The 22,697-nt window shown below is 38.8% G+C and overlaps 1 protein-coding gene across 11 annotated transcripts in view; it reads right to left on the reverse strand.

Annotated features, from left to right (window-relative positions):
* The window catches only part of ITPR1 (inositol 1,4,5-trisphosphate receptor type 1), a 319,204-nt gene that overhangs the window by 167,651 nt on the left and 128,856 nt on the right, over positions 1-22,697 (reverse strand). For 8 of the 11 annotated variants that reach the window (XM_072785307.1, XM_072785308.1, XM_072785303.1 and 5 more), the window contains exons 8-16: positions 21,087-21,185; positions 19,901-19,984; positions 19,651-19,797; positions 14,198-14,293; positions 12,639-12,683; positions 8,691-8,845; positions 2,581-2,680; positions 1,243-1,403; positions 600-741 (exon numbers count right to left, since the gene is read on the reverse strand). In XM_072785307.1, coding sequence (XP_072641408.1) covers positions 600-741; positions 1,243-1,403; positions 2,581-2,680; positions 8,691-8,845; positions 12,639-12,683; positions 14,198-14,293; positions 19,651-19,797; positions 19,901-19,984; positions 21,087-21,185 — 1,029 coding nt within the window. The remainder of the gene's footprint in view (positions 1-599; positions 742-1,242; positions 1,404-2,580; positions 2,681-8,690; positions 8,846-12,638; positions 12,684-14,197; positions 14,294-19,650; positions 19,798-19,900; positions 19,985-21,086; positions 21,186-22,697) is intronic. The other 3 variants (XM_072785304.1, XM_072785311.1, XM_072785310.1) reach the window with 1 other exon arrangement.

Genomic DNA, 22,697 nt, shown 5'->3' on the forward strand with positions numbered 1-22,697 from the left:
AGGAAGCCATGAAAATTTACAGAGGAATCTTAGATGCATATTACTAAATGAAAGAACATAGAACTAAATACTGTATGATTCCAACTATATGACATTCTGGAAAAGGCTAAACTATGATAGCAGTAAAAGGATCAGTGGTTGCCAGGGGTTGAGGGGAATGAGGGATGAATAGGCACAGTACAGAAGATTTTTAGGACAGTGAAAATATTCTGCATAATACTGTAATAATGGATATGTAATCATACATTGGCCTAAACCCAAATAGTGTACAAACACCAAGAGCAAACCTTAATGTAAACTATAGATTTGGGGGGATTATGATGTGTCAATGCAGGTTTAACAACTGTATCAAATGCACCACTACAGTGGTGAATGTTAATGATAGGTAAGGCTATGCATGTGTGTGGGCAGGAGGTATAAACTTTGTGCTGTCCACTCACTATTGTTATGAACTCAAAACTGCTCTATAAAAATCAAGTCTGTTTTCTTGAAAAGTCAGTTGATCAAACCTTCCAGGTGGGAGCCATCCATGCTCTCTGTAAAAGCAGTGAGCCTACTGATTTCTTACAAAGACTGCAGGTATGTCGCATCTCACAGACCTGCTTGAGGATATTCTGTTCTCTCATCAGCTTCTGCCGCTCCCTGTTGGGCTTGGAGAATACCACTTCAAGTACGTCTTGACCAGAGTTAGTGCCACCAGTGACAAAGTAAACCAAGTCTTCCAGTAGCTTGGTTACAGACCTTAGGGAGAAAGAAGCTATTAGAGATGGGGAACAGTCAACATCCAATAGGTTGGAAGCTTCACCTTAGAAGACTTCGGCCCTGATGAGTCAGTTAAACACAAGCAGATCCATTCTTCCCAATTTCCTTAAACATGACAACCAATTACCAAAAAGAGTAAAATACACACAACACATTATTGTCCACAAAAGGATAACCACCTTCACAAAATATAAGCCATCAAATTTTATTTCAGAGTAACACTGGCCCCTAACATTTACTTAGGTAGCCCCAGAGGCCAAATTAGAGACAAAGAAAAAAGATGATCTTTTCAACTTTAGAGACTCAAAGAAGTCAATGTGGTTCTTGAAAATCACCAGTAGAAGCCACATATAAAGGCTAAGGCCTGTTCCTCTCACATAAAACTGTTCACAGTTGGCATTTAGTCTTTCTGCAGCAAGGGATTAAAAAAAAATCCAGGGGCTGAGGATGAGTGTGTCTGGTTCTTGTGGGAAGCCTCACCTTCTTTCATTCTGGGTGATGGTGCCTTTCTCCAGCTTCCCAGCTATGGAGCCCAGCACTTTGCTGGCATCATTGGCAAAATCCAGGTCCCGAACTTCAGCAGGAGAAACTGGAACTATGGCAAAAGCTTCCTTATCCTCTTTCACAGGGGAGGTGCCAATCTGAAAAGCAAAATGGTCTTCATGGAACTGTCTTTTGGATTGAGAAAGCAAAACTTCAAACAAGCACTATATTTACGGGACACTGGGCTATCCAAAAAGCTGGAGCTATACCTTGCCGTTAAAATCAACAAGACATAGGAACATATCTGGAAAGAAGTACCTCAAATCACTAACAGTTGTTACCTCTCTAGAGATTCTTACTGTGGGGAAGCATGAAGCAGAAAATGGGCTCTGGTATCATTTCCTGCCTCCATTCATTCATTCATTCATTCATTCATTTATTTAAGATTTTATTCATTTATTAGTGAGAGACACAGAGAGAGAGAGAGGCAGAGACACAGGCAGAGGGAGAAGCAGGCTCCATGCAGGGAGCCCAACATGGGACTCAATCCTGGGTCCCCAGGATCACACCCCGGGCCGAAGGCGGCACCAAACCGCTGAGCCACCCAGGCTACCCCATACCTCCATTTATTAAAGGAAGCGTGTTAAGACTGTTGTAATTTAAAAACATGTTTATAAATACATAAGGAAAAGGCAAATAAGCAAAATGGTAATTACTGACTCAGTTTTATAAGGGTAGACAATGTACCATTCCTTCAATTTTTCTATATACCTGAAAATGTTCATAAAAATAGAAGAAAAAAATTCCAACAACCTCCCCCATCACTAAAAAAAATTTCACTTTTTAAAAATAAAATCCCTATGTTTGTGAATTTATGTTCTATGACCCTGGAAAAGGTAGTGAAGGAGAGGTGGGCCTCTGGGAGAGAAATTAAAGGGGCTGAGAGAACTTTTAAAAAAATGTATATTTAAATACACAGAGAGATAAAGAAATAATAAAGATTGGGGAAAGCTGATTAGGTATCTGATGCGCCTCAAGGCACAAGCAAACATTCCCTGAGCTAAAATCATCCTTCAAGCAGACAAGAAATCCAGACAATTGCTCAATCTTTAGGGCAAAAGCCATGGAATAAAAAGTTCTGGTTATTTCAAAAAGCCTGGGCTTGCTTTAGCCAGGTCCCATGGAGAGAATTCTTTCATTGCATTCAACTTTGTCCATGACCACACACTGGCCAAACCAACAAAACACAGCTCCCTATTCCCCCATCTGTTCTCAAAGGAGCTTTTTCATTAGGGAGCACAAGACCAAAGGAGACAGCCAAGTTCCAGAACTTACTTTAAGCATCACGGGTTTCTCTTCTTCCTTGTCAATGGGGATATTTGTGCTGTGAACCCAGGTATTAGTGCACAGGTGTCTCAGCCGGACATAGGAGTTTCTAAAGGGGAAAATAAAGAAAAAGGATTTGGAGGACAGGAATTTTTAGGTTCTCTATAGCCCCTGGCCTAAAATATATTCTATCAAAATACAGAGGGATACCAAAATGGTTTTTTGCTACATACACTAGACAATATAGACTAAGGAGAAAACATCTGCATACTGAGATGTATTCTAATATGCTTACAATAAGAAATCATAATGATTCTAACATTGGAATATGCTGTATTTCTAAATACAAGATCATTCCTATGAAAAAGTATCTCAGAACAAACTGAGCATAAGACAGGGTAACAAAAAGTATTTACCGAGTATATATTAACATGTATCATGAGAGATGATGAAGCAACACTTGAAATTTTCATATGGATCAATAAAGCAAAAAATAAAATTACTAGGATAAAATGAGTTAATATTTAATAATCTTGTGGTAGGGAAAGCCATTGAAACATTTGGCAACATACTAGGGTCATAAATTTTAAAAGATGGATACACCTTAAAATACAGTTTAAATTTTATATCTTCCATAAAGAAAAAAAAATCATGAACAGAGTTTAAAGAGAAAGGACAGACAACCTGGGAAAATGAAAGAATATCACATGGCATATAAAGGTGATTAATCTGCATTTATAAGGAGATCTTTAAAATCAGTAAGAAAAGAACATCAATACTGGAAATGAAAATGAGACAAAAACATAAGCCAGTAATTTAATAAAGCAAAATATAAATGGCCAATAAACTTGGAAGTATACATTCAATCTCCTTTGTATACAATTTATACAAATTAAAACTATATATCATCTTACTGTATCATATTCCAAAGATCTTAGAGACTGACATAACCCAGTATTTATAAGAGCTTAGGGAAATGATCTGTCCTCACTCCTGGTGGGAACACTGGAAGGGAGTCTGGCACTTTATAAAACAAGTACAATGTATCTATCTTTTTATCTAGCAATCCCATTTTTAGATTTTTCACTTAAGAGATGACAGTACAAGTACAAATAAAAACAAAGCATTATTTACAATACTGGAAAACTGTAAACAATCCAATGTCTCAATAATGGACTAATTATAGTACATACACTAGAATATTAGTTATTTTAAATGATTATAATTGATATATACTTGGAAATGTATACAAAATATATTCAATGGAAAATGTAAAAATGTCTCATAATACTATTTATAATAAATTATATACATGTTATTTGTGTGCCCAGAGACCTAAAACTACATAAACCATAATGTTAACAGTTATCTCTCAATAGTAAATTTTACATAATTTTTGCTTCTTTGCTCTCCATGACACTAACAAATTTTTGTAGCTGTTGTTTTATAGTGAACATGGATAATTTTACCATGTTTTTCAATTTTGCTTTAGGGAAATAGAAATAATGGCTTAGTTCTTGCATCAGGAATCTACCACATTAGTGAGACAAGATCAATGAACATCAAGCAATAGTAAGTAACAGGAAATGCACATTAAAAAACATTAAGTTGGGAGACAGTCAAGTCCTGAAGGACTTTCAGAGGAGGAGATTAATGAGGCTTCAGGAAGTCATGGAAGTTTTTTTTGTTACAGAAAACTTGAGTGAACTTTGAACACTGGTGGGGCTGGGACAGACAAAGGACCATAGAAGTCATTTGTGTTAGGAGGAGTTTAGAGCAATGGTACTGACATGGAAAAGAGGTGGGATGGGGAGAGCATCAGACCAGACATGTATCTTCAGTACATCCTCTCTGCCTTCTGCTTTCCCTCATTCTAACAGCCCTGAACATTATAAATACGGGCAACCATAGTGATATTTACGTTAACTAGAACAAATATACATGAAAAAACACAAATAAGAAATCTGATAGAGATTTGCAATTCTTTTTTCTTCTGAGTGACTTGCACTCATTTTCTTAATTTCAAATTATAACCAAAGCTTGCAGCTTAGGTTTTTATTGGATAATTACATTCTATAAAGTTCTAGGTCAAATTATATTTAAGATACAAAGGGCATTCTATCAATTCATTCTAAGTCCCATTCCCAATCCTTAACTCAAAAGTCATGAGATCAGGACAATTATAAAACAGTCACAAAGTTGGATGCTCTCCCAATGTTCATGTAATGCATCTATTTCACGTATATTGCAATTTAATTATCATATTTAGTATATCCAGGATTTGCAATTATCCTTTTCATTTTGATTTGGAAAGATTCTTTTTTAAAAAGAAATATTTTATTTACTTATTCATGAGAGAGAGAGAGAGAGAGAGAGAGGCAGAAACAAAGGCGGAGAGAGAAACAGGCTCCATGCAAGAAGCCCGTTGTGGGACTCAATCCCAGGACTCCAGGATCACGCCCTGGGCCATAGGCAGGCCCTCAACTGCTGAGCCACCCAGGCGTCGCCTTGTAACCAGTGACCATCACAAAAATTCCTTTGCTGATACCATTTCAGAGACATTCATTTATCTACCTTCAGACTTCCTGATCTTCAAACAAGTAATATTTAGCATAATGTTAAGATACAGGGAAATGAGTATACTACCCCTAAGGTTTTTTTTATCCCTCCACAGGACCAATGAATAAGAAGCCCATTTAATTGTGGCTCTTAGGTTGTTGGTCAAAGGCAAGAACAGATAAAAAAAATTTTTAAAGCTAAGACCAAGTTCAAGATCATAACTGGTAATTAACACTGGTAGACCATATTGGACACTTTTTCCCTGGTGAATACAAGGCTTCCCTTGTTTAAGAGTTCAGAATCCATCTACCTATGGACAACTAGTCCACTGAGAGTTTTCCAACAGAGAAACATAAATGAATTGATGTGGATACAAAAGCAGGGGTCTCTAACCAGCCAAAGCTGCTTGGCCATCTGACCTAAAAGCTTAGACTTCCCCCTTCCTACAGGATTATGTGAATTTCCAACCCATTGGGGAATATGGCCAACTAGCACCTTACTCTCTTTGCCAAGGGAATGACACGAAGCACCTTCTAATAAAATAAAACAATGTGATATGTCAAATCAAAGGGCTCTGTTCTTTGCTATCCCTAGAAAACTAAAACATTTAGTATGTAATATAACTGTCATTCCCTTGCCTCCTGGGAGCCTAAAGAAATTTATTAAATAATTTCCAGAACAGAGGCCATAACATATGGAAACTTACTTAAACCAAAATGTAATTGTGTTCTACAAACCTATACCTGTCTAGTTAACAAATCAATGAGAAAGGAAGCTTTTAAAAAGCAATTTACTGGGGTGCATGAGTGGCTCAGTCAGTTGGTCCAACTCTTAATTCCGGCTCAGAGTCATGAGATCAAGTCTAACAGTGGGCTCCTCACTCAGCATGGAATCTACTTGAGATTCTCTCTCTCTCTCTGCCTCTGCCCCTACCTTTGTACTCACATTCTCTCTCTCAAAATTAATAAAAATCTTAAAAAAAAAGCAATGTGCCTTACTACAAACAATATTTAAAAGGGATCTCAAAATGCATCAAAGATCTAAGAGTAAAGACCATAAACTATAAAACTCTTAGAAGAAAACATCAGCATGATTGTTTGTGACCTTGGAATGGGCATAATTTCTTAAGAAACCAAAAGCTTAAGCAATCAAAGAAAAAATAGAAAAATAGAAAAATTGGACTTCGACAAAATTAAACATTTTTCTACTTCAATAGATACCATCTAGGAAGTGAGAAAACAACCTAGACAATGGGAGAAAATTCTTGCAAATCATATATTTGGTAAGGGATTTATATCTAAAATAAAGAACACTAAAAACTCAGTAATAAAAGGACAATTCAATTTTTTAAATGGGAAAAATTCTAAGATAATACATGAGTGGCCAAAAAGCACATGAAAAGATGATGAACCTCATTAGGCATCACAGAAATGCAAATCAAAATCACAATGACATGTTGCTTCACACTTATCAGGATTGTTCACATAAAAAAAGACAGTGACAAGTATTGGTGAGAATGTAGAGAAACTGGAACTCTCACATACAAGAGGTGGGAATGTAAAATGGTGCATCCATGTTGAAAAACAGTCTAGCAGTTCCTCAAAAGGTTAGACAGAGTTACTATATAACACAGCATTCCACTCCTAGGTATACACCCAAGAGAATGAAAACTTATGTCCCCTCCAAAAATGTGTACACAAATGTTCACAGCAGCGTAATAGCAAAAAAGGGCTAACAACCCAACTGGCCATCAAGTAGAAACTCGATGAATATATGGTGCTCTACTGGCTTAGTCAGTAGAGCAAGCAATTCTTAATTCTGGGGTCATGAGTTCAAGCCCTATGTTGGGAAATAAATAAATAAATAAATAAATAAATAAATAAACAAACAAACAAACAAACAAACAAACAAGCTTTTTAAAGGATGGGTATTAACCCTCCTTTAAAAAAAATAAGAAAAAAATAATTGGATAAATACAATGTGGTATAGCAACACAATGGAATATTATTCAGCAATAAGATAAAATGAAGTACTAATACATGGTATAAACATGGATGAATCTTAAAAATACTAAATGAAATAAGCCAGTCACAAAGGACCACATGTTACACGATTCCATTTATGTGAAATGTCCAGAAAAGGCAAATCAATAAAGACAGGACACAGGTGAGTCTAAGGATGGAAGTGGAGCATGGAAAAATAAGAGTAACAGAGAAAAGGGATGATGTTCTTTTTCGTGAAAAATGTCCTACAATTCTGATGATAGGTGCCTAACTCTGCTCGCTCATATACTAAAAGCCAATGAATTGAGACTTTAGGTAAATTATACGGCATATGATTTCCCTCTCAACAAATCTGTTACTTAAAAAAAAAAAAAAAAGGCAGTCTAAATTAGGGGTTCCAAACCTGGAGAATGCAAAGCTGGGCACATACTTGGATTTTCTAGAGAAATATCTATAGCTTTCCCCAGATATTCATAGAATTCACAACCTCACAGAGTTTAAGAATCAAGTGGCCTTTTTACTGTATCACAATGAAAAGCCTCCTTGCAATGTAAAATGCTCTTCTGTGTGGACACTGGCCTCTGTTCATCGCCCTGACAGCACAAGAGAAGGTTCTCCTCCACTCCTGATAGTACCCACACTGCACTTACCAGTATCACCAACACGTTGAACAGGGAATTGGCAATGACATACATGAATAATGAAACACAAAATGATACTCAGTGAGATGGGCCATGTGTTAAACCTACAAATGCCACGGAGGTCACTGCTAGCCAATGCTGTGTTGAAGAGTCAGAATTGCCCCCAACTACCCTGTCTGTCTTCAGCATTTAAGATTATGGGCTCTGCAAAGGGATTAGCTGATGTGTGATAAGTTGCTTGAGCTCCAAGCTTTAGTCTCCTTATCTATAAGAAGGGGCAAATAGTAATACCTAACTCACAGAGAGTTTTGTGAAGATGACATAATATAACACAAATAAAAGTACTTAGCACTGAATATGGCATGTAGTTAAGCACTCAATAAATGTAAGCCGTTATTAATAGTATTGCTGCAGATGGTGGTGTTAAGCATGAGCTTTGACCCCTTTCAGAATCCAGTTATTCCCTCTATCAAAATACATTCTTATGCAATCAAACTAAGAGTCAAATTTAACAAAATAACTAAAGGACACTGGTCTGACTTCCCAATACTTTACTACGTACTCAGTGAACTGCAAATATTCCATTTTAAAGAATTTCTTAACAACTGTTTATTCAGTTGACTAGGAGAACTCTCAAGTTTGGGAATGAGGATGTGAGTAGAGGAAACTAGAAATGTGGAGCTCCTTGAACTTATGGTTTGATTTATTTACCAAAATAATGTACTTCTTATTCAACTTCGGGGAACTTATAAATAATGAGCCATTAAAAAACCAGATGCCATTCCAATGGGCAACCAGAACAAATTCTTTACAAAAGCTTCAAGAAAGGCAGTGATGATTTGGATTCCAAGAAGCCCAGCCAAGACACATATACCAGCTCTGACCCCCCTCAGGATAACCCATTTTAGAACCATACCTTGGGACAAGGCTATCACCTCCACGAAGAGTGGTGGGGTCTAGCTCAAAAATGGAGGAGATGTCATTGCCTTCAGGCACAGAGACCAGGGAGTAGACCATCTTTTCTTGGGCATTTCGCAACCTGCTTCGAGAGGCGTCCTGATCAGGGTCCACCTGAGGAGGAAAAGTCATAAATCATGGATTCTGCACGCCAGATCCTCCACTCACTACAATCACTGCATAGTCCACAGGAACAGGAAAGAAACAATAGTGAACATCAGCAGTTGGCAGGAAAAGAACCATAGTTTCAGAGCAATCATAAAAGATGATAATCGGCCACCCATGCCAAGAATATTTACACTCTACCTCCTTGTGTTGCAATAAAAATGTTTAAACAATGCAGGGTTACAGTAACAGATGTCCATGGAAAGAGAGCTATATAGGTGATGAAGAAGTCCGTATAGCTACATCCATCTGCAGTAGTTGGAAGAGAAAAGAAGCACTTTGAGAAAACTCATCCTGTGGATCTGGTTATGGGTCATTGTGTTAATCTACAGTTAAATTGTCTAGCAATAATATGATACAGCTACTTCCCAGGAGAAAAAGTAAAATAAGCCTGAATCCAAGTGTTCATAAGCAGAGATCCCAGTGTGGCCAAGAAAAATATTTGAGAAGTCAGACTAGCCCTGAAAAAAATGTTTGTAATTAATCAAGGAGCACTGCCGATGACAATTCAGGGAAAAGGGGGCCTCTCTTGCTATGTAAGGGATTTGGCAGAGGCTGAAGAAAATCCCTGACAGTTAAGACTAATGACCAATGACGAAAGCTTTCCTGAGAAACTATAAAAGCACATTCTAGGCTCCAGAGCCCATCTGCCTGAGCAGATTTAAGCAGCATGCTTAGACTGTCACGTCCTCTCATAGGCTTTGCAAGGTGTCTCCTAGCACTGTGACTCTATGTGGGATTATTTTTAATTTTTTATGTCTTTGCAAGAAGACAACATCCACCTGTATCTACTGGGGAAATCACATTTTCCTTGTCAAAAACTTGCTTTGCTTGGCTGAAGCACTGACTCCTTTCCAAACGGGGACTGGATAAAAGGAAATCAATTTAGAAGGCAAAGGAGAGAGCATGAGAGAATTTAATTCCAGGGCCCCACATCTAAGATTACAGGCAATAGTCTGCTCTAAGAGTTCATCAGCAGCCCCAATTTTTCTCTGAGAAAAGAAAGAAGGGAGTACGGGTAGGGAAAGGGAGAGGTGAGAGGTTGGGAGAGAGGAAGGGAGGGGATAGAGAGAGAGGGACAGGGGGGAGAAAAAGAGGGAGAGAAGAGGGAGGGTGGGGAGAGAGACAGAGAGAAGGGAGAGAAAAAGAAAATACAAATGGTTCTTTTAATATCTCCCAAAGCTCTGTGTCCTCTACCCTATGCCCTCTCTTCTAATACCTTGTAACACTACCTAAACAAACCTACAATTTGTTGTTCTATCTACACTCAAGTATGAAGTAAATGGAGAGCACAAATATCTCAGTTCAAGAAAAAGATCTGTCCTCTTCTAACTATTCTGACCTGCAAAGTCTTCCACACACCACTTTTAAAATAAGCCCTAATCTGATTCTAGTTTGAGACACCTAGTTCAGCTACAGGCTGGCAGTTCAATTTCCGACCTTTTCTTTAGTGTTCAGCCAGGAACACTAAAGAAAAATTAAAATTGCACGGAGTGTCTGTATCTGGACCTGCGACTGAGCACTTCATGTTCTTTATGTGCAGTCGGCGTTTGCCACCTAGTGGGAGGAAAGGCACACGTACAAAAGCCTTCCAGACAAGAGACAACTTGTGGTTGTCCTTCCTCTCCCTCTGGCGTCAAGCATGTGGCTCATGGGCGCTGCTACGTTGAGAACAACAAGCTGAACAAGCCAAGTGAGATTCCAGGCAAAGATTCCTACAAGCACTAAGAGCCAGTCTCAGGGACGTACATGACCCATAAGCAGAACAAAGTTTCCACACTGCAGCTTTTCCCACCACCATGGCATGAAGAAGCATGAAAAAATAGAAAGATGACCGAACTCTGAGAGAACCAAGACATGTGATGAGTTAGGACCACTCTCTGGTTCCTCATCGGTTCAACAAAGATCATAAAACCTCCCCTAACTCCTTTCACACAGCTGCTGTGCAGATTAGATGAACTCATGGATTTAAAGAGATGAAAAATGCTACTGATCATATGCAGCTGACACAAATGCTACTTACTGAGAGCTTACTACAGGCCACGTCTTACACACCACACCTCACTTCATCCTATCAATGAGCATATTTGCCACTTTCACAGAGGAGGGAATCGAGGGCCACAGAGGGGAAAGTAGCTCATTTAGTCACATAGCTCATTCAAGGGTGGCTCTGCTACTTATACCCAGGTCTGCCTCTTTTCCCTGCCTTGCTTTTGATCACTATGTTCTTCCTCCTGCACTATGAATGCCAGACCTCCCTTCATTCATCAACAGGCCAGGAGAGCAGCCCTGTTCCTCACAAAGCTCAAGGTACAAATGGACATCAGCTCTCAGTGACAAAAGCCACAACTCTCCTTCCAAGGTATTTCCGAGTGGTGACCTACTCTGTGTTACAACCCAGATAGCAGTGCTAATACCATTAGATACAAGTCACAAAGAGGCAGTTTTCTCCCAAAATAAAGAAGGTGCAAGGACAAGAACTGCCTGATGAAAAATGATGCCCCTGCCAGTGTAAGCCCCTGAAAACCAGCCATATGAACACTACGCACAGATGTTGGGCAAAGATTTCCCTGCACGTTGGCAAGAAGTTGGAGCAAGTCAGTGCTCTTGACCTTCCAGTCCGTGTGGAAGGGTAGCTTTCAAAATGAGTTCTGGAAGAGAGGGTGAGGAAGATGAAAGGAAGGAGCAGGACCCTCAGCTCCTACCTCAAGAATCAAGAAAGAGATGAACTCCCACAGCAAGTTCAGGAACTCATAACGGGAAGCTCTCAGCTAGAACCCCTCTTCGTTCCTTCCAAAGCTAACATTCTTTCCAAACCCAACTGCAAGGTTTATCTTTCCCACAGAATTCAGACTTTCCAAAGGTAACTGCATCTGTATTATCTCCATCCCAATCCCTTTATTAATGGATCCACTTTAAAGCCTGTCAGTTCTTTCAAAACCCTCTACCTGCATAAAAGGAATGGCCTCAATATCATCTACCATATTCACCAGAGATGATCACATGAACACACAACGTCAAACAGAGTAGCAACTATTTGCATTTTTTTAAAATCCTAGACCAGAATGAAGCACTACACAAGATACTTATTATTTCCATGTAATACAACCACTGCCCTCTTTAACCCACAGTTGTGGACAATTCAACACCCAAGTGCCTCCAAAGCAGCATTAATGGGCAATACGGCCTCTAAAGAAAGATCTAGTTGCTATTACATTCCAAACCACATTACAAAGTCTATTTCTGAGTTTGCAGAAAGCAAGGACAGATGGTTAGACAATTCAGTGTCTAATCAGATGTCAGGAACACCACGCCTCATGTGTTATCTCCATCATCTAAATGACACTATCCAACTCACACACTCATTGCCTGAAAAAATCTGGGTGAGGTTGAGGTCAACTGCAATAGGATATTCATTTGTAAAAGGCCGACTTCTAAAGGGCCATCTCTGTCTCTAGCCTAGGGGCATTCCAAGAGATACCATCAACCTCTACAACTTAAAGGTGAAGACCCCTTGAATAAACATACCGAAAGAGCATCATCACTGACAGTCTTAGACCAATCAGAACACAGGGAGACATGACTGCCCTCAAGGGAAACATAAAAGACCCTCTTTTAAGGCATCCTAAGATTTCCCCTTCCCCAGTGCTCAATGATGAGTGGTAGTTTCTTAAAATGGGGTTCCAGATCATTTGGCCTCACCCTACCAGATGGAGACAAGAAGGCTCTTGCTCATACTTACTGAGGGCTGAAACTCCAGGCATTCTTCCTCAAAGTCAGGGTCTACCTGATGAAAAAGAATCATTAGGAAATTAAAACATCCATTGATTACTCCAGGACTCGGCCCCACTTGCAGGAGACTTCAAGGCCTGCGAACATCTCTGAATAGCTAAAAACTTGTCCCTTCCCTCTGTTCATGAAACCAGCATGCCACAACACACAACATGAGTACAACACACATGGAATGGTCTACCAGTTACCAGACGACGGCTCTCGAGTGTCGAGAGAAGAACACAATGAATTCACTAACAAGCAACAGTTAAAACCCTGAGATAAATAAAAGATCAGTATCCAGTCATTAATAATCCTGCTTAGTTTTAGGTAGAAATTGAAAAAAAAAAAAAAAAAGTGTGGCCTCCAGCAAGAGTTACACTCGCTTCAGAACATAACCACTTTGGCAAACCATGTAATTGACATTTCTCACAGCTGGTTAGCTGGGTCCATAATTCTTTAAGGCTTCATTTTAAATTTCAACTTAGTCTTGACCTTTGGTTCTTAAGTATTTTGAAATCATCAGTTCTTACGAGTATCAGGCATCCTGGGGGTTCAGTACATTTAGATTTGGCCTTCTTTGGGGTCAGCTGCAGAAGTGATACTGGCATCCACACATCACCTTGATTATCTCTGAGCCATCCCACAGTGGAACCAGACCATGAGAGGTATCTTTTCATGTACAACTAGAATCTGATATGAAAATGTATTGTACATCTTCTAGCAGATAAGAGTAAAACTCAGCATCTGTCACACAGTATGATGTGTCACACAGTATGATGTGTCACACAGTATGATGTGTCACACAGTATGATGGCTCCCTAATTTAACACAAAAAGTAAAAAAGTAAATTCTTCCTGTCCTTCAGTATTTAGTCTTGCCTTTCCTCAAAAACCTTTTATAGACATTAAAAGTAAAGTAATTTCCTTGATTTTTGGTATATCTGCAAGTAAAAGATAAGACCTTGTCTATTCCACTAGTGCTCTGAGAACCAGAATACTTTATAAAGTTGTCTAATTTTTTATGTGTCTTAGTGCTTCTGGCTTTACATACCATGTTTCACTATAGCTGAGTCTTGGATATTCATATTAGGACAAGGACTGGTAGATAAGATGTGGGGAGAGGAAAAATGTGGGGAGAGCAAAATGCAAAAGCAAAAATTTCTCTAATTTTAAATCCCAGATTAGCATTCTTTACATTTTTTTCTTTTTAAATCTACTCTCTAACAACTTTCAAATATACAGTATAATTAACTATAGTCATTATGCCGTACATTACATTCCCATTATAGTTATTATTTTCAAATATATTTTCTCCCCACATCTTAATTGGAATCCCTGTGAAGTACTAAAATGTGTTAATCATCTTTACTTTTTCTTTTCTATAAGCAGGGAAATGAGGCAAGAGGAAACAGAAAAGCAGAAGGAAAAGCAAGGTAACTGAGCATCTAAATTCCCAATGGCCACAGGTAAATGAAGAAAAAGGAATGTGTCAGCCTTAAAAGAGAAAGACATAGAAGCTGCTACTTACCTCTGCTGCTAAGTAATGCCCTGTAGCAAGATGCTTGAAACGGAAGAGGCTGTTCCAATATCCTGCTCCACCCCGACACGGGTCATGTTGGACTACCTGCAAGAGGAAGAGAGATTAACAAGAGCGGAAGAAGTGTCAACCCATATTAAAATAACACTGAGACTTCACACATAAGTCATAGTTCAGGAGTGATATTTACTAGCTGAAATAAATCAGTATCTTCCAACAAAGCCATTGTAAGTATCATACATAATGTCAGAGCTCCAACATATGGAAGTACTATGTTTCTCCAAAGAAGAAATAGCCTCCCAGTTAATATGAAATGGCTGGAAAAAAATGGCTAAAAAGTTGAATGTTTTTCAGATTATTTGCTTTAATCATAATAAAGTAGAAGTTAAGATTCTACAACTCGGGATCCCTGGGTGGCGCAGTGGTTTGGCGCCTGCCTTTGGCCCGGGGCGCGATCCTGGAGACCCGGGATCGAGTCCCACGTCGGGCTCCCTGCATGGAGCCTGCTTCTCCCTCTGCCTGTGTCTCTGCCTCTCTCTCTGTGTGTGTGACTATCATGAATAAATAGATAAAATCTTTAAAAAAAAAAAAAAAAGATTCTACAACTCATCCATGAAAAGACATGACAAATAAAATGAAATTTCAGAGGAAACTATGAAAGCATTCTATACTTATACTAGTGCTGAAACACAAAGATAAGCCAGTGCTCTGAAACTTAAAACTCACAGAGCCTGGGCCAATTTATCATAAAAAGATATATAATTTCAGCTTCTTCATGATGGAATAACTGGCACTGGTAATTGGTGCCATGAACAATTAGACACAGCACAAAATATATGAACTTGCTTTAGATAACTAGAAAACTAGATAAAATATAGGAAACAACTTTGTTCAGATGTTGGACAACAGGCAGTACACAATTGTGATCTCTGAGAAAAGGGAACAAACAAAGTGATCTTCATGGTTATTACAGCTTTCTGCCTTGAGGTCCTCTCTGGATGGTACAACTGGAAAGGAGAATCTAAGAAAACAACACGGTTTGAGTTGAAGAGATATGTCAGAATTTAGGGAGACTGAGGTGGCTGTATTTGTGGGAGCACAATACAGAACTACTCAGAAAAAAAGCTCCAGATGTCTACACAGGGGCCTCCTTGAGTCTTTGGTTGAATACCAAGTTGCATATATGTTAGGTAAGACCACACAAGACCAAATGAAGAATGACAGGGAAGTTGTGAGCTCAATGTTCTCATTGCTCACTTGGGACTGGAATATGCTCTGAGAGATTCCATAGAACACTTGGGGCATTCAGGAAAAATGTCAGAAAGAGTTACACCTTAATAATGAGACAATCTAGCCCTAAGATAAAAAGACTGTAACACACTTGACTTAACAAGTGTTTAAGATAAGCTCTAAAGCATCAAACTAATTCATAAGTAACTTTACTGACAAAACAAAACTCAAAACTCTTTAAAGGAAAGCAACAGAATATAGACACTCCAGAGTAGCACCACAATGTTCAGCATATATCCAGCACTGGACAGATAAGAATCAGGAAAATGTGACCCATAAATGTGACGATGGTCACTGTCAGACAATATTAAATGATCCAGCATGTCTGTGTGGGTTGCCAGGGATAAGAAAAATATTTGAGAAACAATGAACCCAAATCTTCCCATTTGATATATACACAGATTCAAGAAACTTAATAGCCTCAAAGTAGGATAAACACACACACATACACACCTACATATCCAGCCACCAAGGTACATCATAATTAGATTAATGTAAATAAAAATCTTAAAAGCAACCAAGAAAAAAAAAGACACTATATACAAAGAACAAAGGTAAGAAACCACAGAATTCTACATTAGAAATTAGGCATGCAAGATGACAATGGATGCACAACTTTAAAGTACAGAGGGGAGAAACCTGTCTACCTAGAATTCAGAATCTAACAAAAATAGCCTTCATAAATGAAGGCCATGTGGAGAAATTGGAACCTTAAGACACCACAAGTGGGAGTATCAACTAGTGCAATTTGGAAGTTCTTCAAAAAAGTTAAACAAGGTTTAACCATATGACCCATGATTCCACCCCTAAGAGAACTGAAATACCTACCACAAAAACTCAGTATGTAAGTGTTCACAGAAGCATTACTCAGAAGTAGAAATAATCCAAATACCATTAAGTAAGAAAATATAGCGTAACAATGGAGTATTATTTGGCAATAAAAAAGAATGAAGTACTGATAAACGTGGCAGTATGGATGAACTTTGAAAACGTTGTGAAAGAAGTGATAGAAGTCAAATACAAAGGATCACATATTGTAGTATATCATTTATAGGAAATGTCCAGCATAGACAATTCTATAGAGATAAGGAATAGAGATTACCAGGAGGGGATCACTATGGATACAGGGTTCATCTTGGAGTAATGAAAATGTTCTAAAATTGACTGTGGTGATAATGGTCAAATTCTACAAACCTAATACAAACCATTGAATTGTTCACTTTAAATATATGAGTTGTATTTCAGTGAAACTATTATTTGGGGAAACAAAACAGATTTTTAAAGTGAAGGTGAAATATATTTTCTCATTTTCAAATGAGAGCTAAGAGCATCAGTCATTAGCAGACCTGCAGTACAAGAAATGCTAAACATGATATTGTCTTCCTTTTTTTATTTTAAAGGAACACTTATGATTCCAGAACAATATAAAAGTGGGAGATGTTCAATGTTTTCCAAGGATATTCAAGGAAAAACCGGCAGGAAACAATTTATTAGGGAATAAGAATTAGACAGCTGTTTCTTTTCAGAAGGAAAAAAAGAGAGAGAAGATGCTCTGAAGTAGACTGCTGAGTTATATACCTGAAGTTTTAGAAGACCATACCTCAAACACCCTCCACACAGACTTGTGATCTTTAATTCATTCCTACCAATTTGGAAGTGAATAGACAAGGTACCTGCTCTTAAATGTACTAAAAAGTCAGCCACTTTTGCAGGGTTTGGACTTTTTTTTTGGAGAGGGGGTTTATGACAGCATGTTAAACCAATACACAAAAATGTCTGTAAAGTGATGTCAACTGTGCTTAAAATAACCTGCTCACAGAATAAACAGCTCCATGGAAATGGGCACATTAAGTTAATGAAATGATGGTTTACTTTCTTTTTTTTTCCTGTATTTTCAGTTTTTCTTTATTTTCCACTTACTACTTTAAATATACCCAAGAAAAAGAAGTTTTTTAGGGCTATGGATTTTTGTTTTTTGGGGGATTTTTTTTGCACTAGTATCCAAATCGCACATGAAGAGTGGTTCTGAAAGACTGTTTTGAACATATAAAACCCTGTGCTGAGTGCAATGGTGATATCAGCGAGCAATGTAAAGGTCTAACTCACAAGTGGTTTATATATAATCTAGCAGGATTGACACTGTCTCTATATAGGCACTAACTAAAAAACTCCCAAGTGCTATGGATGTGGAGAGAAGGAGAAAAAGAATAAGGAGAAGGTAGAAATTGAAAACTTCATATAGGTTCCTTTCATCATGAAAGCTGTAGAAATTTTTATACAATAGCCAAGAAAAACCTGAGTACTACAACATCCATGTTAAAAGAGAAGACAATTTTTTAAATGGGCAAAATATTGGAACAGACACTTCAATGAAGAATATACATTGATGGCAAATAAAGACATGGAAAAATGCTCAATATCATTAGCCATCAGGGAACTGCAGATTAAAAGCACTAAGAAATTTCACTATACACCTATTAAAATGGTTAGCATTAAAAGAACTAACCACACCAAGTGTTGGTGATGATGTGGAAGAACTAGAATTCTCATACTTGGTGGTAGGAATATAAAATGATACGAGCACTTTGGAAACCAGTTTGGTAGTTTTTTTTTTTCTTAAAAACATACACCCACCATGTGATCCAGCTATTCCATTTCCAGATATTTAGCCAAGAGAAATGAAAGTTCATGACTATGAAGAGACCTGTTCACATTTATAATGTTCTCAAAAGCTTTAGTTGTAACAGCCAAAAATTGGGATCAACTCAAATGTCCATCAGCAGGTAAACAGACAAATTGTGGTATACCGTATGATGAAACTATTCACCAATAGGAATGAACTATTGATACATGCAACAACATGAATGAATCTCAATTATTCTGAGTAAGGAAAAAAAAAAGCCAGAAAAAGATCATATACTGTCTGAGTCCATTTATGCAAAGTTCAAGAATAGAGAATACCTAACCATGCATGCAGAAGTCAAATCACTGGTTACTTCTCTAGGAGGAAAACAAAACAGTGCTGTAAAGAGGCTCAAGGGAGCCTTCTAGGTGCTGTTAGTCTTCTACTTCCTGATCTGGGTGCTGGTGATATGACTTATACGTGTACATAAAAATTCATCAAGTTGTATACTTTTGATCTGGGCACTTTATGTCTGCTGTACCGCAATAAAAACATAAAACAAAGCAAAGGAAGTAAAAGAGAGGAGGCAAGTCAAGACAGAGAAATGCATGTACCCCAAGAGTTGCAGTTACATATAGAGAAGGGCTTTGGGGTAGGGGCCAAGTCTCTGCAGCTTAGGCCCTTGTCACCTCTGTCACCAAGTAGTCATGCCATTGTCTCTTGGGTCCCATGTTTCTAGTCGCTTTTTACCCCTCTCAATAAATGACATGCTGTGAGCGAAACATTTATCTCCTTAACTAGTGCATTGATTGTGTTACTCCTCTGCTCAAAACTACTCTCCAAACTCCATCCCTGCCTAGGACTTAATCCAAACTCATGCCTGGATAGAGGCCTTTTAGGCTCTGGTCTCCAAAATCAGTTTCTGTTTCACTTCCCTTCCTATCCTCTGCCGCCCCCCCCCCCGCCCCCCACCGAACTGGGATGCTAAGCCTTACCTCAAGGCTGTCTCCTATTCCAATCCTGTGCCACCGTCTGACATGAAATGACTTACACTCTACGCGTCTCTGCCTTCAGAAATACATGTCATCCTGTAACTACCAGCTCAGACACCATCTCCTTCACCCAACCTGAACTTCTCCCTCCCTCATCTCAATCTCTGGAGCATGAAGAATGTGTCTGTGGCCACTCTGCCATCCACTGATGTCTGAGTGTCTCTCCTTCTATGCTCACTGACATGAGTCACCTGTGTATCATGCTGAGTAGGCACTCAATTACATATTGTGACAGAAAAATAACCAAGGGAAAGGAAGACATGGAGGCTGATGATTAGATGGCCAAGAGAAAGAAACTTCTAGTTTCAAGTTTGCTTCTAAAGTAGACATCATTTTCCTTCACAAGCACATCCAGCATCCTTCAGATGCAGCTTGACATGCTTGTTCATCTGTCATCCTGACCCATCTTTTAAAGAGTAGGCTTAAGTACCCTACAAACCCATGAATCCTCTCTCTCCCGCTCCAGCATCATCCCTTACCTCCACCTCCCACAGGGCTTTTGAACTCGTGGCAGATGTGGCTGACTGCCGGCCGGTAGTTCTCAGGAAGACATGCTGCTTCTTCCTGTGCTCATCGCAGGTAAGGAACTTCTCCTGCTCCGCATGGAACAGCCTCACCACGTCACCCTAAAAGTTGACATATGGAGGAATTAAGTGAATTTTACAAGAGAACTTAGCTGCTGCACCATGTAGAGCCAAGTGCTGCCGACCTGAGAAGTATCCAGCTTACCCCCTTCAGTATGTCATCTTTGTTGTCACTCCATTTCATGAAAAGGACTATTTTCCAGCTTGTATTGCAGTTGACAGAATTGACCTGAAAAACAAATGACAGTTATTTTTTCACACATCCCTCCCAGTAACTCTGTCTTCCAGCCCAAAAACTCCTCATACTGCCCAAGAAGCAGGGCTGTGCTTCTGCCCCCAAATCCTACCAGTTCACACCATTAAGATCACAAGAACCACAAATTCAACTGGCCTGGCATATGTGTTTGTTAATAAAGGGTGCATTTGTATTCATTCCACATATGCTTGAAATGACTAAAGGAACCTTGCTTCCTGCCTTTCTTCTCCAAGTCTCCTGTTCTGTAGCCAAAAAGTAAAAGCTCAATAAAAACAAGTACTAATAAAGATAAAAAGAGTCCAGTGAATATATTCTAAAATGTGAATGATAATCATTAGCAAGAGCAGACACTATACACTAAATATGTGCCAGGCACTGGGCTAAGCACTAATATTCACTACTACGTTTAGTCCTCAGTAACATCCTAATTAAAAAACAAACAAACAAACAAAAAAACCAGTAATGACCATCACACCTATTTCAGACAGGAAAACTAATGCACAGGGAGATGAGGGAGACATATGGTAACTAACCCACAAACATGGAGCTAGGAAATGGCAGATTTGGGATTTCATTCCATACGACTCCAGAGACTGTGTTCCCAACTCTTAGGCAAATATGTATGTCACAATCAAGTTACCATCCTTTGGTCCTATAATTGTCAATCTGAGGCCAAGGAACTGTACTGCCAAAAGCAACATATCCCCGTTGCGAGGTTGCTGATGGCCTGTAGTACACCCATCTTAATAATCAGCCAAAGACATTCTCTTAAGGGAAATAAACTGGAAAAAGGTGCCCCTCTAAGCCAGAAAAATTTGGTAAAAGAGGCCCTTCACTGGCTTAACAAATTTGGCAACAATCTCCCAGTTATATGAGGCTTAGTAAAATGAGCCCTAGGGTAACTATTGGCCCTCACCCAGCCCCATGTGGGAGCCCTGGTCCTGGGACTCGGTTACTTACCTGTAAGTACCCCAAGTCCTAAAAAGGTCACTTTCAGCATGCACATGCCCTGGTCCCAAGAAGGCTTGCTCTTGCACATATGCCTGCTCACAGGCCATAACTTGGTTTTCCTTACCTCGTTGCAGCCTGGGTTATCCACTAGCTGATGGCTGCTAGCATGTAGGGGCTGGCCAGCATTGACAGGATTCAGTACAACCTTGTCACCTATGACCACCTGGAAAAGAAGAGACCAACAGAGGTTTTCACAAAACAGGTCAGAAATCCCTGGTAGAGGGCAGCTGGGCATCTTCAGATCACCCCTTGGATTTGGAACATCCTCAGCCAGCTCAGCCGAACCCCTCACAGTAGAGGCCAGGCAGTGAAGTCTCACAATCCCTGTCCAATTCCTGGAGAAATGCTAAGACCAGCATGGGATACCACTGCCAACTATCAATATCCCTCTTTTCCTATGTTAACAGATACATAAATAAGCTCTGAGTATTAGGAATAGAAGCAGAACATTGCCTGAAGGAAGTCTATTTTTAAAAGAAAAAGCCATCTAAAGCACTGACTTTCATATTTTTTTGAGTACATGCCACATTAAGAAATACATCTCTATTATATTCCAGTCATACCTACTTATGTGCACATATGTGTGTATATGTATATGTGTACATATATAGATATACATATCTATATTTATCTGAAACATAAGTTACTGCCCTAAAACAATACTTATCCTCATTATGTTTAGGACAGCCTGATACTATCTATTCTAATCCACATTCCAAAATGAAAGTCATAAGCCACTAAACTGATCCCAGAGTCCACAAATAGACCGACACTTGTTTGTAAAACACTATCCTACAAAGGATAACCAGTCCTTCAACTCCATCTTAACTTCTAAACTAAGGCACAGCCAAACAGGTACATTTAAATAATAAAATCAAGGAGGACTTGCTGAAAATGAAATTCAGGACAAAGCACATTTGTCCTTTATTATGAAGGAAGAAGGAAGGAGGACAGAAATGATGGTTTCCTAAGAGGTAAAACTCATCTATTTTGATGAGTTTGCTACATTTGGGGGGCATATACAATTAAATTTTCCTTAACTCCAAATATATATACATAAGGATCTCAAAAAAGTCCAACACTTATGGTGAAAACTAAGCTCTACTGGACTTGTTCTTCTCTTCTCAGTTGAGCATCAATAGTTATTATACACCAACTGGGAAGGAATGTTCTGCTTCTACATGCTTCTGTCATACTGTATATAATGTCATACATATACCAACATATAAATGAACACGTACACTGCCCAAAGCTTGGAAACTTAAATAGTAATACTGAATATGGCAAAAACCAGTGTGAGGTTTAGGCTAGCTAAACATTTTGACAAGATTTCAAGCTGTTTAAGGAACACATTTCGTTTTAGTAAAAAATTGCTATTTCCAATCCTAACAAGGTCAGAAATTGGGCTTAATAGCATTTAAACATATTTGTTGTCAAGTGTATGCCCACATAATGACATACTAATGTAGCTGGTGAGTATCAGAACTGTTCTAAGTCACATGGAAAAGTATTTCAGTGGCTTAATATTCTAAGGACCCCTCAGGAAAGGGGCCAACTCAGGACCAACTGCAGTCACTGCAACAAGATGGAGAGCCTGCCAGTTTACCAATAAAGGAAAAAGCAAAGATAACCCTAAAATCCATTCTCCTTCCCTGCTGTATATAGTTATCTTCTA

Source organism: Canis lupus, chromosome 19, assembly GCF_048164855.1.
Source record: "Canis lupus baileyi chromosome 19, mCanLup2.hap1, whole genome shotgun sequence".
In the NCBI taxonomy this organism is placed as follows: Eukaryota; Metazoa; Chordata; class Mammalia; order Carnivora; family Canidae; genus Canis; species Canis lupus.